We start from the raw sequence: 20,844 nt of genomic DNA, 5'->3' as shown, positions 1-20,844 counted from the left end.
AGTTGAGCCCGAGATAAAGCTTCCTCTTAAGCATTTAGCTTCTGGTTTTCTACTTTGACGTCGACAATAGTCCTCCAGAAGGTTGCCGCTCTGTTATTTTTCTCCACGTCAGCTTCGTTGAAATGTGCGCCCGAGGGAAACGCTCCATGGCTTTCTTACGAAAGCATGTTTGCAGAATGTTTATCTGTTCTATATCTCCAAATATATTTTAAATGTTGAGACACTACTGCTTTAAAATAACGCAGTTCTTGTTTTTTTGTTGCTTTAATCTGCAAGCAAAGCGTGTAGCTCTTCTATTTTCACGGCTAGAGAGACCGTGTCTCGCGAGTGGAAAAAATATCATATAAAAGCATTTCGCCGTTTGCCGCGGCATTCCTTACAGTAGGCATTTTTGTTTTTTTCGGACTGCAGAAATATGCAAGCCACTTCTGCGGAGAAAGACCGACGTTCACGAAAAGTACACTTTGCCGCCCGCTGAAACGCCAAGTGCGTTTTAGTCCGTTGCTATGAGCGTACATGCGTCAGTTTTACTATTGATGTTTGGCCATTAGAAGGCTTAGACAGCTCCGCAAAGTTAATCTAAGCAGACGAAAAGGTTAAAGAGCGTAGCCGACGTTGCAGCAGACTGCTACTGCGCTTCTTGACAACAGCGTAGCGGTGGTAGAAATAAACAAGACCTGCTGTGCACTCTCTTCCATAGATTTCACTGCGCAACATCGTTTTGAATCGCATGTGCGATAGTTTCACGTGCTTTCATTATACTGTTTGCTAGTATGAGCGACCGGTTCCAGTCTTCAGACGCTGCTGTATGGCGGCTATGGCGCCATGTTTCAAACGTAGATTCAATTATGTTATTTTGCTGTGCTTTGAGTCAGTAAACAGGAAAATCATCCACTTACAGACGCCCGAACCGCAAAAGCAGTGCGAGTATTAAGCAGTATCTCATAAATCGAGGCTGAGGAAACACGCGTAGTGCTTGCAGGATCACTTACGTGCTAGAAATCTAGATGGGATTCATATCCTTGCGGTGAGCGTTGCAATGGTTAAATTCACCCAGTTTAAGCGAGAACGCTACGGGAACGGAATAGCCACATTGCTAATTAGTTACGAGCATTGAACTTTTTGATAAATTTTGACGATCAGGGCTGTAGTGCGAGAAGCTTTCATATTCCGGCACAAAGGTGACGCATGTTCTGAAGATGCAAGAAACCTGAGCATTGTAGTGTACTGCAGTACTGATTCAGAAATTTAACATGAATTTTGAAAGCAAATGAGCAATTTGTTTAGGAAACTTAGCTTAGGTTCAAAGAGTATGCCGCTGCAGAAGTAGAGTGGCGTAGGTATCGACTTAAAATCAGTACGTGTTTTGAGATTCGTTGTTTTCCAAGGTAAATCTCACTGCTCAAGATCATTAGAATATGCGGAAAAGCATGCGATATATGCGTGCACACTTAAATTGAACGTACATCGCATTACGTACAAGAAGAAGCACAATCAGAAATTAGGAACTATAGACTCAATTTTCACCTTTGCATAAAGAAATGCTCCTTTAATATTCATTACCGGTTGTAAGAAACCGACCTGAGGTTTAGCCTTTTATTTTTATTTTTTACTTGTAGACGTGGGCAGTACGTGCACAAAGAAGAAAGAAAGGGAAGAAGGTGAGCCGAGGGCAGGTGGCACGGACACACATTAGCTCGGGACAAGAGAGAAAAATAAAGCAAGATAGCGTGGCGAACGCGCGGGAGAGCTGGAGCGCAAATGTGGCCAATCCTCCCTCTGGGTACGAGCCATGTTTTGAGGCAACAACTACAACAGCTGGAGCTCAAAAGCCACGAAACCCGCAGAAGCAGTGTGATTCCGGTCCAAAAGATCCTGATGACGTTTCTGCCCCGGGCCTACAAACTTAGACGGCTGCCCGGTGTACCTGTTGAGGGGAGCCTGCTGTGGCATTGTTGCAGAAGCCGGTTCAGGGGATGAGTCCTCTCAGAGGCACTGGACGTGGAGTCCTTCTCTGGGTGCAGGTCTGTCACCAGCCTCAGCCTGCCGCTGAGGCTGGTGAGAATAACGTGGTCGAGCACTGCACATGGTATTGCAGCCATGTGCCATCGACTGCAAAACCCCAAGAACTGTGCCACCGGTTCCTCGGCTCTCCTCCACGAACACATCGAGGAGGCGACAAGCAGCCCGCCACATTTCAAACATCGCACCAAAAAGCTGTGATACTTTTTCAGTTTCTGGGTGTTATGCGCTCGTGTCGTTTACTTTGTTTTCTCCCGTCCTTCCTGATCTTTAGTATTGCGCCTGATTTTTTACGCGTTTGTACGCTGAATATACTCCTTGCTTCTTCATTCGTCCTCTTGTGAGATAAACGTTCTTTTTGTTTGATAACGATTCACTTTAATCATTTCTGGTCTCACAACACACAGACATGTGACGACCCTCCTTATCACGCTGGTTATGCAGATATCCATGTAAGGCCGTACGCGCTGAACCAGTAACGCTGTTCGGAATAGCAACGATTCGTACGTGCCAAAAGTTAGTGCGCTTGAGAGTGCAGAAAACTATTATGGGATGCTGGAACATAACTATGCTGGTGAACACGCTGCATGGTCGTCGTGGCGGTGAGCCTACAAAAGGGAAGTGAGTTAGGCATTAAAGTAGAAATGTCGGAACCTTCAATTCTAGTGCCGGTTGCGACATTTGAGGCATCGGGGGTTAAAAATGCAGAAAGAACAGACGTTAGCACTTTGTCAAGAACGTAGTTTTCAAGGAAGCATTTAACTGGTGGCCCTTCTTTCAAAGGAGAACTTTCGCCATTGTGGCACGTCAGAAATGCGTCATGACGTCTCTACACAAGCCGAAGTCACCTGACAGAAATCAGAGGCCATCGCAATACGTGCTGTAGGCGACATCTTTGACGAGTTCGTCTGTGGAGGAGCTCCCGCTCACTCTTGCATCTGGCGCGCCTGACAACTGCACATTTCGTTCCCATTCAGAACTCGAACCGCCACATGATGCGCGGATGCAGTTAGCATCGGTGTTCAAGCATACAATTGTTTCGAACATACTTTCTGTAAACACCCCTTCAACCATTCGCATGATTGAGGTCATGCAGTGGTGAATTGCATTTGGGCTGCTGAGCAGTGTCTTTGACGCGTAGTTGTAGTGTCCGTGTGCTGAGTCTATTATTTTAGTAAGATCTTGATGAGGGCTAGTTCGTTCGTATTTAGAACTGAGGTTGAACAAAACTAGGACACGAGTGCTTGTCTGTGGTAATTGTTTCCTCGTGTCCTTGTTTCATTCGCGCTGTTAAACCTCAGTTATGACATTTTGGTGCTACGCTTCCTTCAGCGCCTCTTTGATAAAACTTAAAAGGCGGAAGTTTGTTTATGCTGTCCAATGCACTTAGATAGCAAGTGAATAAAATGGCAGTTCCTTTATTATTGGGTTATTGTAACGTTATATATAGGTAATGCTATTTAGAGACGTCATTCTCATATGAAAACGTGGAACTGTTCTTTTTTCAAGCTGTCTTTTGATTGGGAGTTTGCATGAGGTGGAATTTTCCAGCTATATGGAAGGCAGAAATCAAGTTCAATGACTCTTATTGATCCTGCTTCTCTAGTGCTTGGTAAGAAATACGTTATTTTAAGATCAGTAAATGCGTCAACACAACGTTCTTCATCTCTAAGTCGAAAACTGCCTAATGCCAACAGGCGAATTTGGAAATAGCATTAGCACTCGAAAATATGTCCTGCAAGGTCAGATAGAAACCGTATGCTTTCTGAAATGTGCGAGCGATATCCATTTCCCTGTAGCCTCCGTTCCTCTTGTAGAATGAACTGGGTTGTGGTAAGAGATTCCATCCAATGAAACATGCCATGCTGTAGATTTGCTCATGCACTCTTAAAACATTTACACCCTTTGGGGCTTATCTTGTCCCACAACAATAATCGTCATCTGCCTTGCTTGCGTTCACTTATCGAAAACTCTGCGCTCGCAAGTTTCCTTTATGTATGTTAGGGTATCACGCTCATGACGCGTGTGTCGTTCATGGCCTGAAAGTACCACAAAATTATGGGGTTTTACGTGCCAAAACCACTTTCTGATTATGAGGCACGCCGTAGTGGAGGACTCCGGAAATTTCCACCACCTGGGAATCTTTAACGTGCACCTAAATCTAAGTACACGAGTGTTTTCGCATTTCGCCTCCATCGAAATGCGGCCGCCATGGCCGGGATTCGATCCCGCGACCTCGTGCTCAGCAGCCCAGCACCATAGCCACTGAGCAACCACGGCGGGTCTGAAAGTACCACGCGCGCAGCGTTAAAGAAAGGAAAGCGCGCAAGAGAGATGGCGATTATATTTGTGAGCTAAGATAAGCCCCAAAGGGTGCAAACTCTTTTAAGAGTGTAGCTAAAACGTAAAAGGAGTATATCACGCACAAATTATTTGACAAACTTACCTTTTCTGTGAAAAATATTTCAAATACAAGACATGTTTGTGAGTTTGTGGGTCATGCGCAAAACACATGTATTCATACGGTAAGGCACAGGTGGGAGAGCGCTTTTGACATGCAGAATGTGTGGCTTGTGGGAAAAGTGATGCTGCACATTCTTTAAGTAATTAGGAGGCTTTGCATAAAATTGAATTTAGCCGAAATATATGTGGGCCTTGATGGAAGTTTTCTAACAACAATTCTTCCACTATTTCCGGTGCTTCAAGAAGTGCATTAGCAATACTTAAAAAATATGGAAGAGGATATGTTTCAGTGATTTCTTTGGGATTGCTGTTGTCACAGAGACATGTACACGTTAAAATTACTCTGTTTTGTAAGTAAGCAAGCCATTATAAAAATTGGGCTAATTTACTTTTTACCCAAAGATGCCTTGCAATTTATTTTAATGGGAGACGTTAACCGCACCATCCCAGGAGCTCATAACCGTTTCCCAAATTCCAAAAGAAGTAGACTGCTAATTTTTGCAGCATAAGGAATTCCTGCCGATTTGACGCAGGAGTAGGAAACTGAACAGCCGAAGAGCGAAACTGTTGCACCCTTTGTAGGCTTCAATGAGTGACGTAGCTGCTTGAAGCTCAAAGCCGAACTAGCATAACGCAAGTGAATCACGGATTGAACGACGCTCGCTTGATGCTCGCACATCGGTGAGGCGCAAGCAGTTGCATCACTCGTAGGCGTCTACTAAGGGCCTCGCATTGGCGCTCTTTGGCTGTTCAGTGTTAATTTTGCCGGGATTCATTGCGTTGTAAAAAATCAGCAGCATCAAGTTGTTGAAATTCTGAGAGCAGTTCGGAGTTACTTGTATGCTACGCTTGTTGTATTTTATAGGAATCAGGTGCAGTAATTTTTGGTTAAAAGAGCTTATTAATTTAATTTGCACATTTACAAGAGTAACTGCTACATATTCTTTTTCATACGTATGTATTTGTGCACGCTAATGCAATGAACCTAATATCATTAATTAGTCTCATCTTCCCTATTTTAAAGAAATGTCGAATGCATTTTCTGCAACATCTTCTATATGTGCGGTGCTTTCGACGTATTTTCATTTCCTTATTCGTACACTCATATTTACATTGGACGTTGAGCAATCAGCTTCCACATAAGAACTCTTTAAAGCAAGGCTTTCTTTATGAACTCTCCTTGATTTTGTTGGCCGTAGCTGCTGGGCGCGGCTGCTCTTACTGAAAAGGTCCCACGCAGGAAGGCACTCATATAATGAATCCGCTTCTATACAGCCATATGTACTATCTCTACAATTGAGCCGGTGACCAGCTCTCTTCTTTTCAAAATGACGCAATGAAACGACAAAGAGTACCTAAATATTCTCGTTGAAAATGTTCTATTCGCATAATTTCTTTCTTAAAGCTTTGTTCACCTTCTGGAACGGCGTTTAGCCCGTCTCCTCGCTCGATTTCTCGTTGAGGGATGTGGGCTGAGCACAGAGACAGTGTAAAAACAAAATAGCAAAGTTGACCGACCCTGGAGATGACCGACCGCGGGAGTGGCATGGCGTTGGTCTCCGCTACTTTCAGTCTTGCTGCACAGGCAGTTGGTCGTTATGCTTCGAAATGTGGGGCAGAATAGGAACATTCTCATAGCATTTGATTAAACACATTCACGAAAGCTTTCGTTCACAGACTCTTCCGCATGTGCGATGGATATGCATATATTTGTTTTTATTTCATAGACATTAGTGATATTTATATATGTTACACGATGTATTTACACGATGCGTATATAAACAGCAGCCGAGAATCGCAAGAGGATGTTGCCACCTCGTCGTCTTCACCGTCCTCAACCTTGTCCTCTTTTTCCACCGTAACAATATGAAAGACTGTGGTTGGGATACAAATAAATCAGAGAGTGTTGTCAGCACTGTGCAAGAAATCAGACATGGCGGCTTACATAGTTTTCTAGGGTAGATTACAGGCTGCATTGGTGCGCGGGAAATAGATATCATGTCATTATAGTTTATTATCTCTCTCATTTGCAAAAGTATGGAGTGGTGGACACACCATAGGCGAGCCGTATCAAAAGACACGCTATAATACTAATAATCTGGAACATCAGCAGAGATCTTTTTGCATCTCCACGTGTCTGTGACCTTCTGCAACAAGCAAAAATAATAAAGCGAACAGAGGAGCACGTTTTTGTTATTTAGCACCATATAAGGAGGAGGAGGAGGAATAAACTTTTATTTTTGAAACAGTATCCCGGGGTAAGCCCTGGTTCTGCTCTCAGTAGGAGGTCTCCTCATTCCAGGAACCCTCTGGCCTTCCCTGCCACCTTGGCCCTAGCGACGAGGCGTCGTTGTTGTTCCAGGTCCTCGGAGACTAGCTTGGCCTCCCACGTTTCTATGAGGTCTTCGCTTTCTTGTCTGGCGTTACAACAGTCTTTCGGCGAAGGCAATGCGTCTTTGTCTAGATGCCATGGACATTCGGCATGAAGCCACAGAAATTAAACCGGAAAAAGTACGGGGTAGTTTGTGCGAACTTTACGTTCAATTGAAATGTCGAAGTAACAATGAAAAGGCAAGTCAAAGCTTAGACACGTGCTTGCTTAGACACGTGCTTACAGTGCTCAACGGTATTTTGCTTCTGAAAGCAGCACCTTTACTTTCCAGACCTGCACTTTCACACTTTCACGTGCCTTACCAAGGAGAGCTATATTAGAGTAGCATTTTAAAAACTTTTTCTTTTTACCTTAATGGCAGGGTGTTGTGGATACAAAGGCAATATCGCGATCATTCTGTGTGAATGTTGTCGCTTAACTTTGGAAGTTAATTAAGGGAAAATGAGACATCCACCTTATCGTAGCAATTGCTGCAAAGGAAGCCCATACGGGTTCCTCGAAAGAAAAACCTCGCAGTTGAAGAAAAATTCGTCCTGGTCCGGGACTCGAACGCGGGACCACCGCCTTTTCGGGGCAGCCGCTCTACCATCTGAGCTAACCAGGCGGCTAGCAGATGGCAGGGCGAAGCCGAATTTGTCAGCAACTCCAAGCAAAAGCAAGAGTTTGACGTAATAGTTCTGCGGAAACCCGCAAGGTGGAGAGAAGTAATTAATTAAGGGAAAATGAGACATCCACCCAATCGTAGCAATTGCTACAAAGAAAACCAATACGGGTTCCTCGAAAGAAAAGCCTCACAGTTGAAGAAAAATTTGTCCTGGTCTGACTGGTCTTAATTCGTCCTGGCAAGGTGGAGGAATTACTTCTCTCCACCTTGCGGGTTTCCGCAGAATTATTGCGCATTAACTTTGGAAGATCTAACCACCACAGCACGCCTTACGCCACGCTTGACATACTATAAAACCGTCTTTATATGTATGTCCTTGGGGCCTGGTTTCAATTGACATCAACCTGTAAAGGCATCAAGGCTGTAAAAGACTCCTGTTTTTTCTGAATGCTTTCCAACTGCATGCAAAAAAATGTGATAATTGCTCGGCAGCACACAACGTGTGCGCAATTAAGCCACTACTTTTGACATCATTGCTTTCTTTCTCTTTACCTTGCGCACTTTCCTCACGTCGCGTGTGAAATGTAGCCAATTGGACACTTATTCCGAATAGTCTGTCTTTCTCCCAATTTTATCTCACTCTTCCGTAGTAGCCACTAGGAATGAATACTAGGTTAGCGCCGCCTTTCTTCATGTCAACGTGTCTCATTGACTTAATTAACCGAGATAATAAGGCCACCTTCCAAGTGGCTAGCACGAACCACCTCCTAGAAGTTTCAAGCAGGACTGAAGATGATGCATATAACAAGAGTCCTGTCACCATCGCTGCACATGGTTTCCTAGACACTGCCGTGTTGCACTATCTGAAAATGATTTCGTCTAGAATAAATTCTGAATGAATCTTTCATTGATGAAAGCATGAGACCACTGTCCAAGTTCAAAGAATTAGGAAAAGGCGTAAGGATCAGCAGTACTTACGAAGCATTTGTTCCTCAATTTGAATGCAATGTGCATCAAGAATTTATTGAGGCAGGGTACATAAATTTATGCATGAGACCGTACTTTCTGAATCGTCTTAGGTGCTTAAAATGCCTGATATTTGGTCACAGCTCAGATAGCCACCATGGCCGAATGCTGTGATTGAGAAGTAGCACTCATGAGCGTGCAGCAGAAAATTACACCGCAGAACTGCATTGTTTCAACTGTAATGAGACTTCCATCCATACGCAAGCTCTTGGTTGAAAGAAAAAAAAAGGAATTAAGCGTCGAAACTTTCAAATAGAACATATCGTTTAATGAAGCGAGAATGCTTTTTTTTGCTCTCAAAACGTGTTTCCGGTGCTCATATGTCGCGTGAACGGGCAGTGTAGAAGCGATTCCACCAACCAGCCCATCAGTGGCAGCAGGTGATGTTTCAGTTTTGCCTAAGAAGAACTACCAGGTTGGAAACCGAAGGTTAGAATTGAGCATTTCTAACCTTCTTGCTGAAAAGGTGGCGTATTTGCTGAAAAATAACGCATATTAAGAGTTAGTGATTTGTACTGACACATGTTAGTCAAGGAGTATGTTTCGAATATAAAACAAGAACGCCTTCTTCTTGAATGACACAAAATCTAGTACGTATTAAATTACTCTGTAAACACTACGGACAGAGTTATGAAAAGTGCCGTCGTGGCATTTATTTTACGGCCGGCAATTGTTGTAAAAGAAGTTATGTTGTTTGCTGAACGAGAGCGAAGCGTCAGGTATCAAGATAACTCTGATCAAAATGTGGGCTTGGACTCATGTATTTACCTGCAATAGATTTCTCTGCAGCCCGTGTACTTGTTGCTCCTTGTTCTTCTCCTCTTTAAAGGCTTCAAGCTCTTTTTGTAGCAAGTACTCCAACGTATCTCTTTCCCTTTTCTTTCGTGAGTACTTTGGACCAAAGTATCGGGTTTATAGGTAATGTGCTTTGTAACAATTAAGTTGCGTATATTTTCTTGTTCCATGTACCTCAATGTACCTCAAACCATTCGTTCCGGGTTTTTACTCAACCTCCTCTATTCGCTAGTGTAAGCGGTAAATCAACCTCCTCCATTTTGTAGTGTAAACGGTAAAAAATTAAGTTTAGTTTGGCACCGTATAACTTACCTTTCGGCTCTCGTGAAACATGCTTTATGTACAGGCAACACATCTCAATTCATCTCACAATAATGTTGTGCTGCTGTTGCGTCGTCGGGTGGATTCGCATTTTCTGCTTTACAAGGAATGATATTGTAAGCACGCCTTGAGGCTGTTTCCTACAGTTTCCGGAAGTTCTTGAAAGTTATGAATTCTGAAGCAAGGGACGCTATCTAGTCATATTGTGCGTGTATCCTGTGCAGCATTGAACATTCTTTAATGTATGTAAGCACAAGTTATTACACTGGAATATGCAATGAGCCATGAACGACGGATGCACATGACACTTTACATAGATTGGATGACGGACAATAGTGCTCACCACTATAGCCGCTGATAGAGTGCAGGATGCCTTTATTGGCATAAGTGCGCTCAATAAAAACCAAATTTTCTGATACTTCCACTACCAGTTAATTTTCATCGGCTGTGCAATGTTAAATACGAATAGTCACGCCTAAAAACCTGAAAATATTGATCACGATATCTGGAAACTTTCATAATGTTTTATTTGTCAGTATCTGGTGCCTTATGCTTGACAAAGTCACATAAATAATCACTGAGACATCAAGAATTTTTCGTAGCGTCCTACGATCACTAACTGAATAAAACAAAAAACAACAAATAGAAGGACATTATTCCTAAAAAAACTAAATTGATGGAAAACGAAAATGTATAAAGTTTCATGACTTCTGTAAGAGGCGGGCTGTTATGACGACAGTGGTGAGAAAAACAGTCATTGGAGGCATTAAAGGATATTTTAAAGATCTACGGAGAGGGCTGAAATGGACTGTAGCATTTCACAGGCACCAAGAAAGTCAGTGACACCATTCAGGTCAAGCATCAAGAAGGGGTCTTCCTCAAGCAAGGCTTGAAATTTCTTCCGTATATGTGAATACGAAAAAGCCCCACTCCTTGGACATATATTCTAATGGCTCCTGCGTAGTCATTACCACCGTGGCAGTGGCAGCTCATTGAATGTAACACATTGTGTGGAAATCACAAAATGAACTTGATAAATACACATTTGAATGCGTTTTCTAGAGCTTAAGTCGAACTACTCGAGCCAAGAAGTATACAATGAGGTATTTAGGTCCCAAACCAGAGTGTCTTATGTGGCAGTCAGGTCATCCTTCACGGAATCGGATTACCGGCTTTATTTGTTTACTCAGTTTTATTTAGCCTTACTTCGTCCTCTGCACAACATAAACGTCTGACTAGCATATCATGATATACTGGATGCCAGGGTCTAGAGGTATTGAGCGTAAGATGATAGCAGGCCCAATTGCCACATGCATGCAGACAAACGTTAGCGATTCCTTCATAGCAATCTCTTCCCTAGACATGACGCGTTACTTGCGCAAATAACTAAGCATTCACTGGCAATATATATGGGACGATGAAACGCTTAATATGCTCCACATAATTAAGGCACGTTTAAGAAATTGATCATCACTAAAAAGTCATGACGAAGTGATGTCCACTTATGGTATGGTATGGCAAAACTTTAATGAAGTCCTGCAGATCGTGAGTCTTCACGAAGCGGGCCGCTCCCACGTGAGAACCGGAAGGTCGAGCCTCTCGGCCGCATCATGGGCCCGCTGGACAGCCCAGAGTTGGTCAGCCAGAAGAGGGCTGCGGAGAATCGCCTCCCATCTGGCCGAGCATTAGCGATGATAGAGGGTGACCGGGCACACCGCCAGAGCATGTGGTCTAACGTGGCTATTTCTCCACAATATGTCGCCGCAGAATAAGAGACATGTATGACAGACACAAGTACATGCCAAGTGGTAGTGAGCCACCCGTATGCTGTACATGTGATGAGAGGCTGGCTATCTTCCATGTTTTTTGGTTTGTCGCAAAGCCCAAGCTTGAAAAAAAAAAATCACTTTCTTGCAACTTACTAACGGCATATTCCTCTATTCGACAACACAGAAGTTCGAGGCTTCTTACATAATGTTGGGGTAAACGCTATCTGCCCAAGAAATACGGAGCCCATCCTCTCACCAGAGGCTGCTTATTCGATAGTTGCGTCTTGTAAACAGCATGCTTCTACGCTCTTGCGTTTGAGGGGCCTGGTAAGGCAGCAGTCCTGCTGGCATAGACGCATTGTAGTAGTTCATCCCTTTCTTACAGGTATTGTTGTGTCATAGCGCACCTCTCTAGTATTTATCCATGTAATATTACTTATATATTCTACGCATTTACAGTGCCAATTTCATTGGCCTCTGTAAAGTCGCATTACATCTACTCTTCCTCGTTCACCACACTATCGACTACTTGATACTGTTTCTTGGTGTTCTTTAGTGATCCCTGGCCCTTGCGGAAAAAAAATCATATGTCATTACCATAATCATCGATATTCCCTCTTACAAGTTTTAAGCGCTATATATATAAGAAAAGAAGGTGAGTGCTTTCTGTTTGAGCTTGAGACATTTAGACGGGCGTTGTGGAAACTGGGGTTTACAAAGTAATAAGGTCTCATTTATAATGAGGAACGCCTTAACGAAGTAATGAATGTGTGAAGAAGACGTGCAGAAAACGGTCACCTTCACGAAGTTGAATGGAGGGGAGGGCGTCATTAGTTCGTTATATTCACTGATTTGTTATAACGATTGTCCCCGCTTTCGATCGATTTTAGATGTCAGGAAAATTGGGGTTTTCTTGCTAGTAGCATATGTGTATGCCCATGTGGTATATAAAGAAAGCTTCGCTTTATTATATTGCTTCGGCGCCGCATGTGCAGCAGACTATCGCGACAGCAGTTAGACAGCGCAGCATGTACTGCATGTACCTTCGTACCACAAGTCACGTGATCCTTCGAGAAGGGTCTAGCTTTCTGTGTGCGTTAGAGCTGACGGGTGCGCAGGAGCCGGCAGATGTTGGCAAAATGTCGTGCGAGGCGTCCACGATAGAGTGCGCGTTTAACCGCCGACTTGGCAGTGCGGCTGACTTGCCGATTTACTAGCTAGCAGACAGAACGAGCTTTTAACTCTTGACTCAGATGACCTACAAGCAATGTTGCGCGCCGGCAGATTCCGGAGTCAACGGCTCAAGATGGTCAATAAATCTGTATTCTTAAAAGAAAAACAAGTTTCGTATATCCAGTAAACAACCGTTCTGGCTTCGTTATCAAAACATTTTAAATGAATACTTTTTATGTCAGTTTTAAGGGGATTTACGATTTCTTTATATTTGGTTGTTATCAGTTTTCCTAAATTGGTGCAACTCACCCATGCCGGGACGCTGGGCTGAGGCCTCTTTTCATAGTTTCTCATTTCCTTCTCTTCGTAGTTCTCTCGTTACGTGTCTCTTTCGTTGAAGTAAGCTATGTCTACACATTAGAAGAGGGTGGCTGTGGCAATCAGTAATTATTAAGGATAGTAAATTTTCATTTATATCAGACTTTAACGCAATCGCAAGTGAAATGTTTTATTTCAGCTTACTGTGCAGCGATTCATGACGCAGAGCATACTTTTTGACTCGTATATTAGCCTACAAAACTATTGCACTGGTATATCACAACTTCGCAGTTGGAATTGTGGTGTACAATTTCATTCCAGTGAATTTTATTAATGTGGGCGTCTTTGTAGTCATGATCGTCTGTCAGGCGTTATGTAAACCATTCATCGAAGAAATTTCTCACATTTACAATGAAATATTTCATTGTAAATCTGAGGTCAGTCTTTTGTATAGGCAGAAAATTAGGTCAACCTGTGTCAACCTGTCTAGCTTTCACCTTTGTCCGCGTGTGCCCCAAAGCAACCTCGAGGTGCCTGCCATAGACACGTAAATTCAGCTTAGAGAGGAGAGAAGGCATGTAAGGGGCTACCGCACCCGATGAGAACATGATACCCGTACATTTTTATTATTACAGCGCACTTTAAATTATTAGGAGAAAGGTTGCAGCTAGCAGTTGTACATACGAGCACGCTGAAGGAGGAAGTTGTCCATGAATAGGGTTATTTGCTCTTATGTGTCATTTTTACTTTGATTTTAAGGAAGTAAAATGATTTAGTGAAGTACTTGGACGTTAGTGAAAGCGGTGGCCTTTACTAAAGTTTAGGTGCTGTTTTTTCTAAAAGGAATGCCACAGAGGTCACGATAAATCTTCGCTACTTTAGTTGTCGATAAGTATAAATAAAACGACTCGGTAGCTCAGAGGACTTCTAGGCGCAGGTTCTTGCATTGGAAAAGGTGAGCACAATTTAGCCTGAATTTCGGTCTTGGAATCATGCTTGTTGTTCAGAATTTCGAACTGCTGCACATGTACTTCTCGCAAAGATTAGTTTACATCCATGGCGGGCCGAATTAACTCCTTTAAGTACTCCTTGTTTGCAAGAACAATAGCATAGCTGTATTGCCCTGCCTCAGGTTCTCTTACGAGCAGAGAACCTGCACAATTTCGAACAGTGTTTGTCCCGTTACTTGCCCGAAGAAATTCTTGTCATTCTCTGGTCTTTCTTGCCATGGGTTTAGTGGAAGTTTTGTTTTTCACTGGTTGGAAACCCATCGTACTGTTGTGACTATTGGCCGGTAAATATGTTGTATTTCCGGCCTGGATCCACACGTCCGCTGGACGATTGTGTTATCGTGGTTGTTGGTTTCCAGTGAATTGAACTAGGTTTGTATAAATGTTGTACTTGTGACTGTGTGCACTTGTTGAGTTGTATTGCTTGCATCCACCCTGTAAGGGACTTACGGCTGAGAGTATTCGTAAATAAATAAAACAAACCAATTAATTAATTAATTAGGGATATCTGATCGTTTTTCTTAGGAAGTCATAAATTAAGAAGTGAGAATAGAATAGAAATTTTTCAGAGTGAAAAATTTGTGAAATTTGCAGACTCTACAGCTGTTGGCACAGGCTATACGACAAAAAAAAAAGAAAAAAACATCACAAATTCCCTTAAGCTAATTTCCACCAGTCAGAAGATTTGCACTGATATTAAGCCTTGCTAGTACGACATAGTTGTGATTTTCTAAGCACGATGACGGAGGGGTTAAACAAGCTAGTGGACACAAGCATTTATGGCTGGCTAGCACTAGCATGTGCTGCTGTGAACCATTGTTTTAGAAGCGTTTTGTCCTATGGACACAGATATGAACACATAGGCTGACTGTTTAAAGAACAAACAGAATAAGTTTAAATTACATGTTTGTGACGATGTCTTCGCTTACTTTGTCATGAATGGGATATATTCTTATTAAAATGCGATATAAGGCGCAAATATGTATGTGCCTCCGTATGAGTGGGATATGCATACGTGTGAATATAATCGCCTGTTTTTAATAACGCCTTTGTTAAATTTAGCTCTCGTGTGTGTAGACTTGCTTGTCTACGTGTGTGACTGCACCTAAACAATCACTGGCAATCACAAAAATTTGTGCACAACACGTAAGCATTATTCGGTAAATTATTTCCTAGCACCAGTTGAGGTTCGACGCAGCAGAGTAGAAACTAAAAATTAATTTATTCACAGCAGTGCGTGGCCCACCCGGAGGAGCCTATAAAAACTGTTTACGATTGGAATGGCTCACTATGTTTTCTTGCCCCTAAAGAAGGAGCCACTGTTGGAGCTGGAACGACTTTCTAAGTTGAATGTTTCCAAAAATGTCTAGTAAAATCAAAAGCTGCTGATGTCGCGAGTATCAATAAATCAGGACGGCCCAGGTAATAAAACGGCTCTGATATACTGCACCCTCTGCTTTAATAGCAAGATTTTGCGAACCGGAAGGTGTAAAAAATATCTGTTCAACAAATTGCTTGCTTCGTTGGACTCACTTATGGTAATAAAAGGGGATACCTTCACAATACGTATTCACAATTAAATGAGTAATAAAAAATTACCGCGATGAAATTTTAGTGAGGGCAATTATGGTAGTTTTGGTAAGATTAATGCCCATCTGCCACGATGATGATAATAATAATAATAATAATAATAATAATAATAATAATAATAATAATAATAATAATCCTATTTTATGTACACTGCAGTAAGAACGCCTCTCCCTGCGATCTCCACTTACTCCTGTCCTGCACCAACCGATTCCAACTTGCCCCTGCGAATTTCCTAATTTCATCGCCCCACCAAGTTTTCTGCCGTCCGCGACTGCGCTTCCCTTGTCTTGGTACCCATTCTGTAACTCTAATGGTCCACCGGTTATCTACCCTAAGCATTACATGTCCTGGCCAGCTCCATTTTTTTTCTCTTAATGCCAATTAGAACATCAGCTATCCTAATTTTCACTCTGAGCCACAGCGCTCCCTTCCTGTCTCTTAACGTTACGCCTGAAGTTCTTCGTTCACTCGCTGTTTGCGCGGTCCATAACCACGAGAAGGAAATTTACAGAAGAATAAAAATGGGTTGGTGTGCATACGGCAGGCACTGCCAGATCCTGACTGGAAGCTTACATTATCATGGAAAAGACAGGTGTACAATCAATGCATTCTACCGCTGCGAACACATGGGACAGAAATTTACATAGCGTTACACATCAATTTATTTGATTGTAGAAACTTGATGACGTGTTTTTGTATTGTGTGCTCAATCATTTTACATTACTAGTATGTTAAAAATAGGTCCATATTTGCCAAGTTGTAGTTTATCACAAGACTTGAATAAGGGAAGTATCTGTGAACATTGACTGTACAAGGGCTGAACTAATCGAACTTTGACATATGATAACAATGTACCGAGAGGTCTATAAGAGAAAAGTGTACTCAGGATGCCATCAAACCCAGGGCATTTTTTTGAGTCAGAATTTAAAACGAGGTTAAGAACACCCTCCAGGCTAATATCAATGCTTCCAATGAAGCATGACTTGGAATTAAAAGGCGGGGTTTCATTATCATTAGTAACGTAGCCGGACAAAAAGCATTCATTGAATGCTTTAGAGATTCTGCCAGCTTCAATTATAATTTAATTTTTCATTAATAAAGACGCAGGTATGGTGTTTCCGGATGAAACAGTGGCCCAAAACTAGCGGAGATTGGTCTTGAGCAAGTTTGGAAGTTGAATATTACAAAGTTTTCAGCACGATTTCTCTCGCGAAGAAGTCGCCGTCGGCGTGATGTTCCGTATAAAGTCCAAGAGCAATAACGCCGTCGCCGTGCGTCGTGTACTGTATGTGCGAGTGAAAGTACGCCAGGGAAGACGACGATCACGGCCCAATCTGGCGCACGCGAAGGACGAAAGCGGAAAGCAAACGAGGTTTATTCCTCTGAGGGCACTGAGGTTATTATTAATACGTATTAGAAATGAGAGAGGGCCTAGTATATAGATCCTTGAGACACAGCAGTGTTAGTTATATTAAGATGGAAGTAGGTGCCAGAAATTGATACTATATAGTCTCTATCTTGTAAATAGTTACGGGTTAACGCAAGCACTGGGTCTGTTATACGAATGAAGTCTAATTTATCAAAAAGCATGCCATAAAATATGAATGAAATGCTTTTGAAAGAACAATAAATAACGCACGAGCGAAATTTTGTATGTCCATTGCTTGCCGAATATTGTGCGTGATGCATTTATTAGTGCTAAGTCTGTTGAATAACTTTCCGTAAATTCTAATTGATTCAGCCATAAAATAAGAAATCTTGACAAATAGTAGGATAAGCGTATTACGATCCGTTTCTTAACAACCAAAACGAAAGAATTGCAACAAGGTTGTATTTTAAGGTTAGAGGCTTATCACGTTTCTTGAAAACCGGATTATTCGTTTTTGATTTTTTTACGAACTCTGTTTTAATACAAACTTCGTCCGCATAATTTCTCTCTAGTAGGGCCCAGCAATATAATAGGTATTTCTATTATATTGTTTCTCTTGCATGCGCGATACAGATTATATTCTTACCTCTAATACAAAGGGAGCTCTAGTTGAAACAGCTCATTGTATTGAATGAATTATTTTATTTACATTGTTTTCTTTAATTTAGCCATTCTGCTTCTCGACGCATATACCTGCCATCACGACTCTTCCCTCAACAAGCATCATTGCCTTCGTCCTCGTAATATTGCTTTATAGACGTCTCACACTGCATCAGCGTGTTTCGATGCTGGCACTTAATCTCACGCAAATATAAAACTTTAATAAATGTTTATTCTATTTGTGGCACATAAACATCAGAAATTGCGTGAGGTTGTGTGGCTGTGTAGTAAAATTTAAGCACAACTGTACGGAGGGAGGAGGAGGGAAGAGAAAAGTAGAAGGCAGGGAGCTTAACCAGAATAACGTCCGGTTGGCTACCCTACACCGGGGGAATGGGAAAGGGGAAACAAAGATCACAGGGAGAGAGAGGAGGGAAGGAAAGAAGTGTACGCATCGCCTATAATTGTATAGGGTATAAATAAAAGAACAGCCCCAGCGAAGGCCAGTTTCAAATGGGTTCTAACGTAATGCTGGATATGAATATTATTGCCTTCTGTTTTAGTATTTTGCATTTGCAAAGGTTTACGCTCATTTGCATTGTTTTTCTTTGTTAGCTGCATTTTATTTTGTTTACCGGTATTTCTACGCCGTACAGCAGCCATTATATAAAGATAATCAGCACAATATAGTTCAGACGCTTCTTTGCGTCACGACCTTGTGGTAATAGTTTCGAACTGTGGTCCTAAAAGACAATTGTATTACAATCGCGTGTGACATAAATGTAAAGGCAAACACTTGTGTGTAGTTTGACCTAGCCTCAGATTCTATTATTCTAAACAAATATCAAAATGGTATGGGAACATCTACAATAGAAACTAAACTAATTAAATTATTTGGCTTACTATTACAGATGTCCATTCTAGAATAGAAAATAATCGTATTGGTGTAAAGTTGTGGGCTTGCAAACCACCATTAAACAACCGCCGGCCAAAGGATGGCACTTCTCTATGTTTTTCATCTCCTGTGCATAAGCGGTGAGTATACTTTTCTACTCATGCCAGATAGAAGTATATTTAGTAGCCTGTAGTGTGAGCATACCTTTTTCAACTTGCAGTAATAATTTAGCACCCCTATTTTATTTAATGTCGTTAATCAGCACACCATTCTGAGTCCCATTCTGAGTCCGTGTCATTTGGTGTGTTTTAAAACGACGAAGCCAAGCACTTATAAGTGACGCCTTCGTGTGAAAAGGCCACATAAGATTAGTCATGTCCTGGAAAGTCGCGAACTGGTGTTTGAGTCGACCCCGGGTGCTTGAACCATTACGGCCCCTTGGAAGAGGCATTGCACTTGTAGACGCCATAACCTGATTGACAAGCCAGGGAAGCGGGACAATCATATTTTGTAGTAATATGATTTATAGTAATCGGCTTTCCCATAATTTTTCTAATTCTTCTAATTAAGAAATTGCACTATTGGGGTAGCTTTCCTTGGCTTAGGGTCTAGTGACATAGTAGCAATCTATGGCTTGTATTCATCGATGCATTCTCTGCCTGGGTTCTCTGCTACGTTACATTCCATTCGACTAGACATTAGGACCACTTGAACTTTGCTCAAAGGAGGCTGGTGACGGCTATGCTTGGTGCTCCAAGCTAACGTTGTCGCGTCATTGAACTGGCGGGCATGCCATTGCGGCTGGATAGACAAATCCTTGGTCGGACGTGTCACGGCAGCATGCTCGACGAGACGATCAGGCGCACCCTGGGTACTAGAACACCTGCTAGAATGCCAATCTGAAGCCTAAAAGACACGGTAATCGCCCTGATCCCGTGAACTGTGGCTCTCAGAAGTACTTTTTAAGCGGTGCGCAAGGCACTTTTTAGTAGTCTGCATGGTAGGCTGTCACTCTTATACGACGAAGCTTGTTATGCTCTTTATGCGTTAGCTTGATTGAAGTAGTGTACATAAAACGATCTATCGTACTTTTGTACACTCGTGCTTTCGTATGTCCACCCGGCACTTCCGCGGCCTTACACAGCAACGGGACGGAGGTGACAGGTCCTCACAACAAATGGTGATGGCATGAATATAGATACCGCAAAATCTCAATAACCTCTAGGCGTGTGGCCAGCTTATGTATAATATATACGAATCGTTATTTTCTGAAGCCGACTGAAGATATAAGAACATTCTTTAAGCTACTGAATTTTCACAAACACCAGTCAAAGAGCTCTAGAATTTTTAGTAGCATTCTTCTGGGGCGCCGTTCCAAAGGGCGCTTTTACGTGCACCTGCTGGACAAGAAGCTCCCTTGAAAAAATAAAGGCCCACCCATACGTTATTGTTACTAAATATCGTAGGCCAACGCCTTGTCTACCCCTCATTGACGAGGAATAACAGTACATTCCTAATGCTTTAGCATTCCTAGGGTACTTCACGCACTTTCCGGGGGCAACATACGTGATCCGCGAGTTTATTACGTCCATTCGTACGGCATGCTTAAAAATAAAATATTAACGCTCTTGCGCTCCACTAGAGACGAGGTACTGAACATTTTTGCAGCCAAAGCAAAACCAGAATCGGAAGCGTCGTTATCGAAGCCGAAATCAAAACAGAGCTAAACCACGCGCCTAAAATCTCGGAGGACAAAATTAGCGGTCTGACCATGTGACCGCTCAGGAAGCTGGCGGCAGTGCTGTAGCTCGGCCGCAGGTCCCTACGGACGTGTGCGCTCTTTACCAATATGTTTGTCTCTGCTACATCAGTGGGCATGGAAGCCGCACGATGGGACACATGGCTAAGGATCGACGCCTTCATATTATCCAGGTCGGTCACTCGCGTTTCCTTCACGCCAGGAAAACGTCTAATCGATTTTTACTTCTGCTTCCGTGCCCATAAGTGCTGTGTGACATGTGTTGTGACTGCATAGAGGCGTTAAGTATTTTGTTGGTATGCTTAACCCCTCCCCCCTTTCCCTGCAAACAAGCAGCGACAGTCTCAGACAGCCGACGACAACGGCCCGCCGTGAAGCCTTCGTCATAACGGTGTTGTGGCTGCGCTGTCACATATTACAACTACCTGTGAGGCGTCATCAGCTGCTCAAGCTAAGTTGGCGCAAGCTGACGATGACATAAAAGTGAATCAAAAGTGGCAAGCGAGGAGGCTGACCAATACTGATGGAAGACATGCTTCTGTTGAAACTAAAGTCAACGCTGTCCGTTGAAACTAAAGTCAGTGCTGTTGGTAGCCTAGAACATGAACTGTAGCTAACGAACGAAACCATTAATGACTTGACCCAACAAAACAGTGTACTTCTTTCCCGCATCAACGA

At 42.6% G+C, this 20,844-nt stretch overlaps 1 protein-coding gene across 3 annotated transcripts in view; it reads left to right on the top strand.

Annotated features, from left to right (window-relative positions):
• Positions 1-20,844, top strand: part of LOC126533243 (uncharacterized) — a 121,922-nt gene that overhangs the window by 72,972 nt on the left and 28,106 nt on the right. For 2 of the 3 annotated variants that reach the window (XM_055071831.2, XM_055071832.2), the window contains exon 2: positions 18,424-18,547. In XM_055071831.2, coding sequence (XP_054927806.1) covers positions 18,508-18,547 — 40 coding nt within the window. In that variant the 5' untranslated portion in view covers positions 18,424-18,507. Of the gene's footprint in view, positions 1-13,787; positions 13,839-18,423; positions 18,548-20,844 lie in introns of those variants that run through there. The other variant, XM_055071830.2, reaches the window with a different exon arrangement.

The sequence above is a fragment of the Dermacentor andersoni genome, chromosome 7, assembly GCF_023375885.2.
Source record: "Dermacentor andersoni chromosome 7, qqDerAnde1_hic_scaffold, whole genome shotgun sequence".
NCBI classification, from domain to species: domain Eukaryota; kingdom Metazoa; phylum Arthropoda; class Arachnida; order Ixodida; family Ixodidae; genus Dermacentor; species Dermacentor andersoni.
The sequence above is the reverse complement of the archived record's forward strand: the minus strand, read 5'-3'. Positions and strand labels throughout refer to the sequence as shown.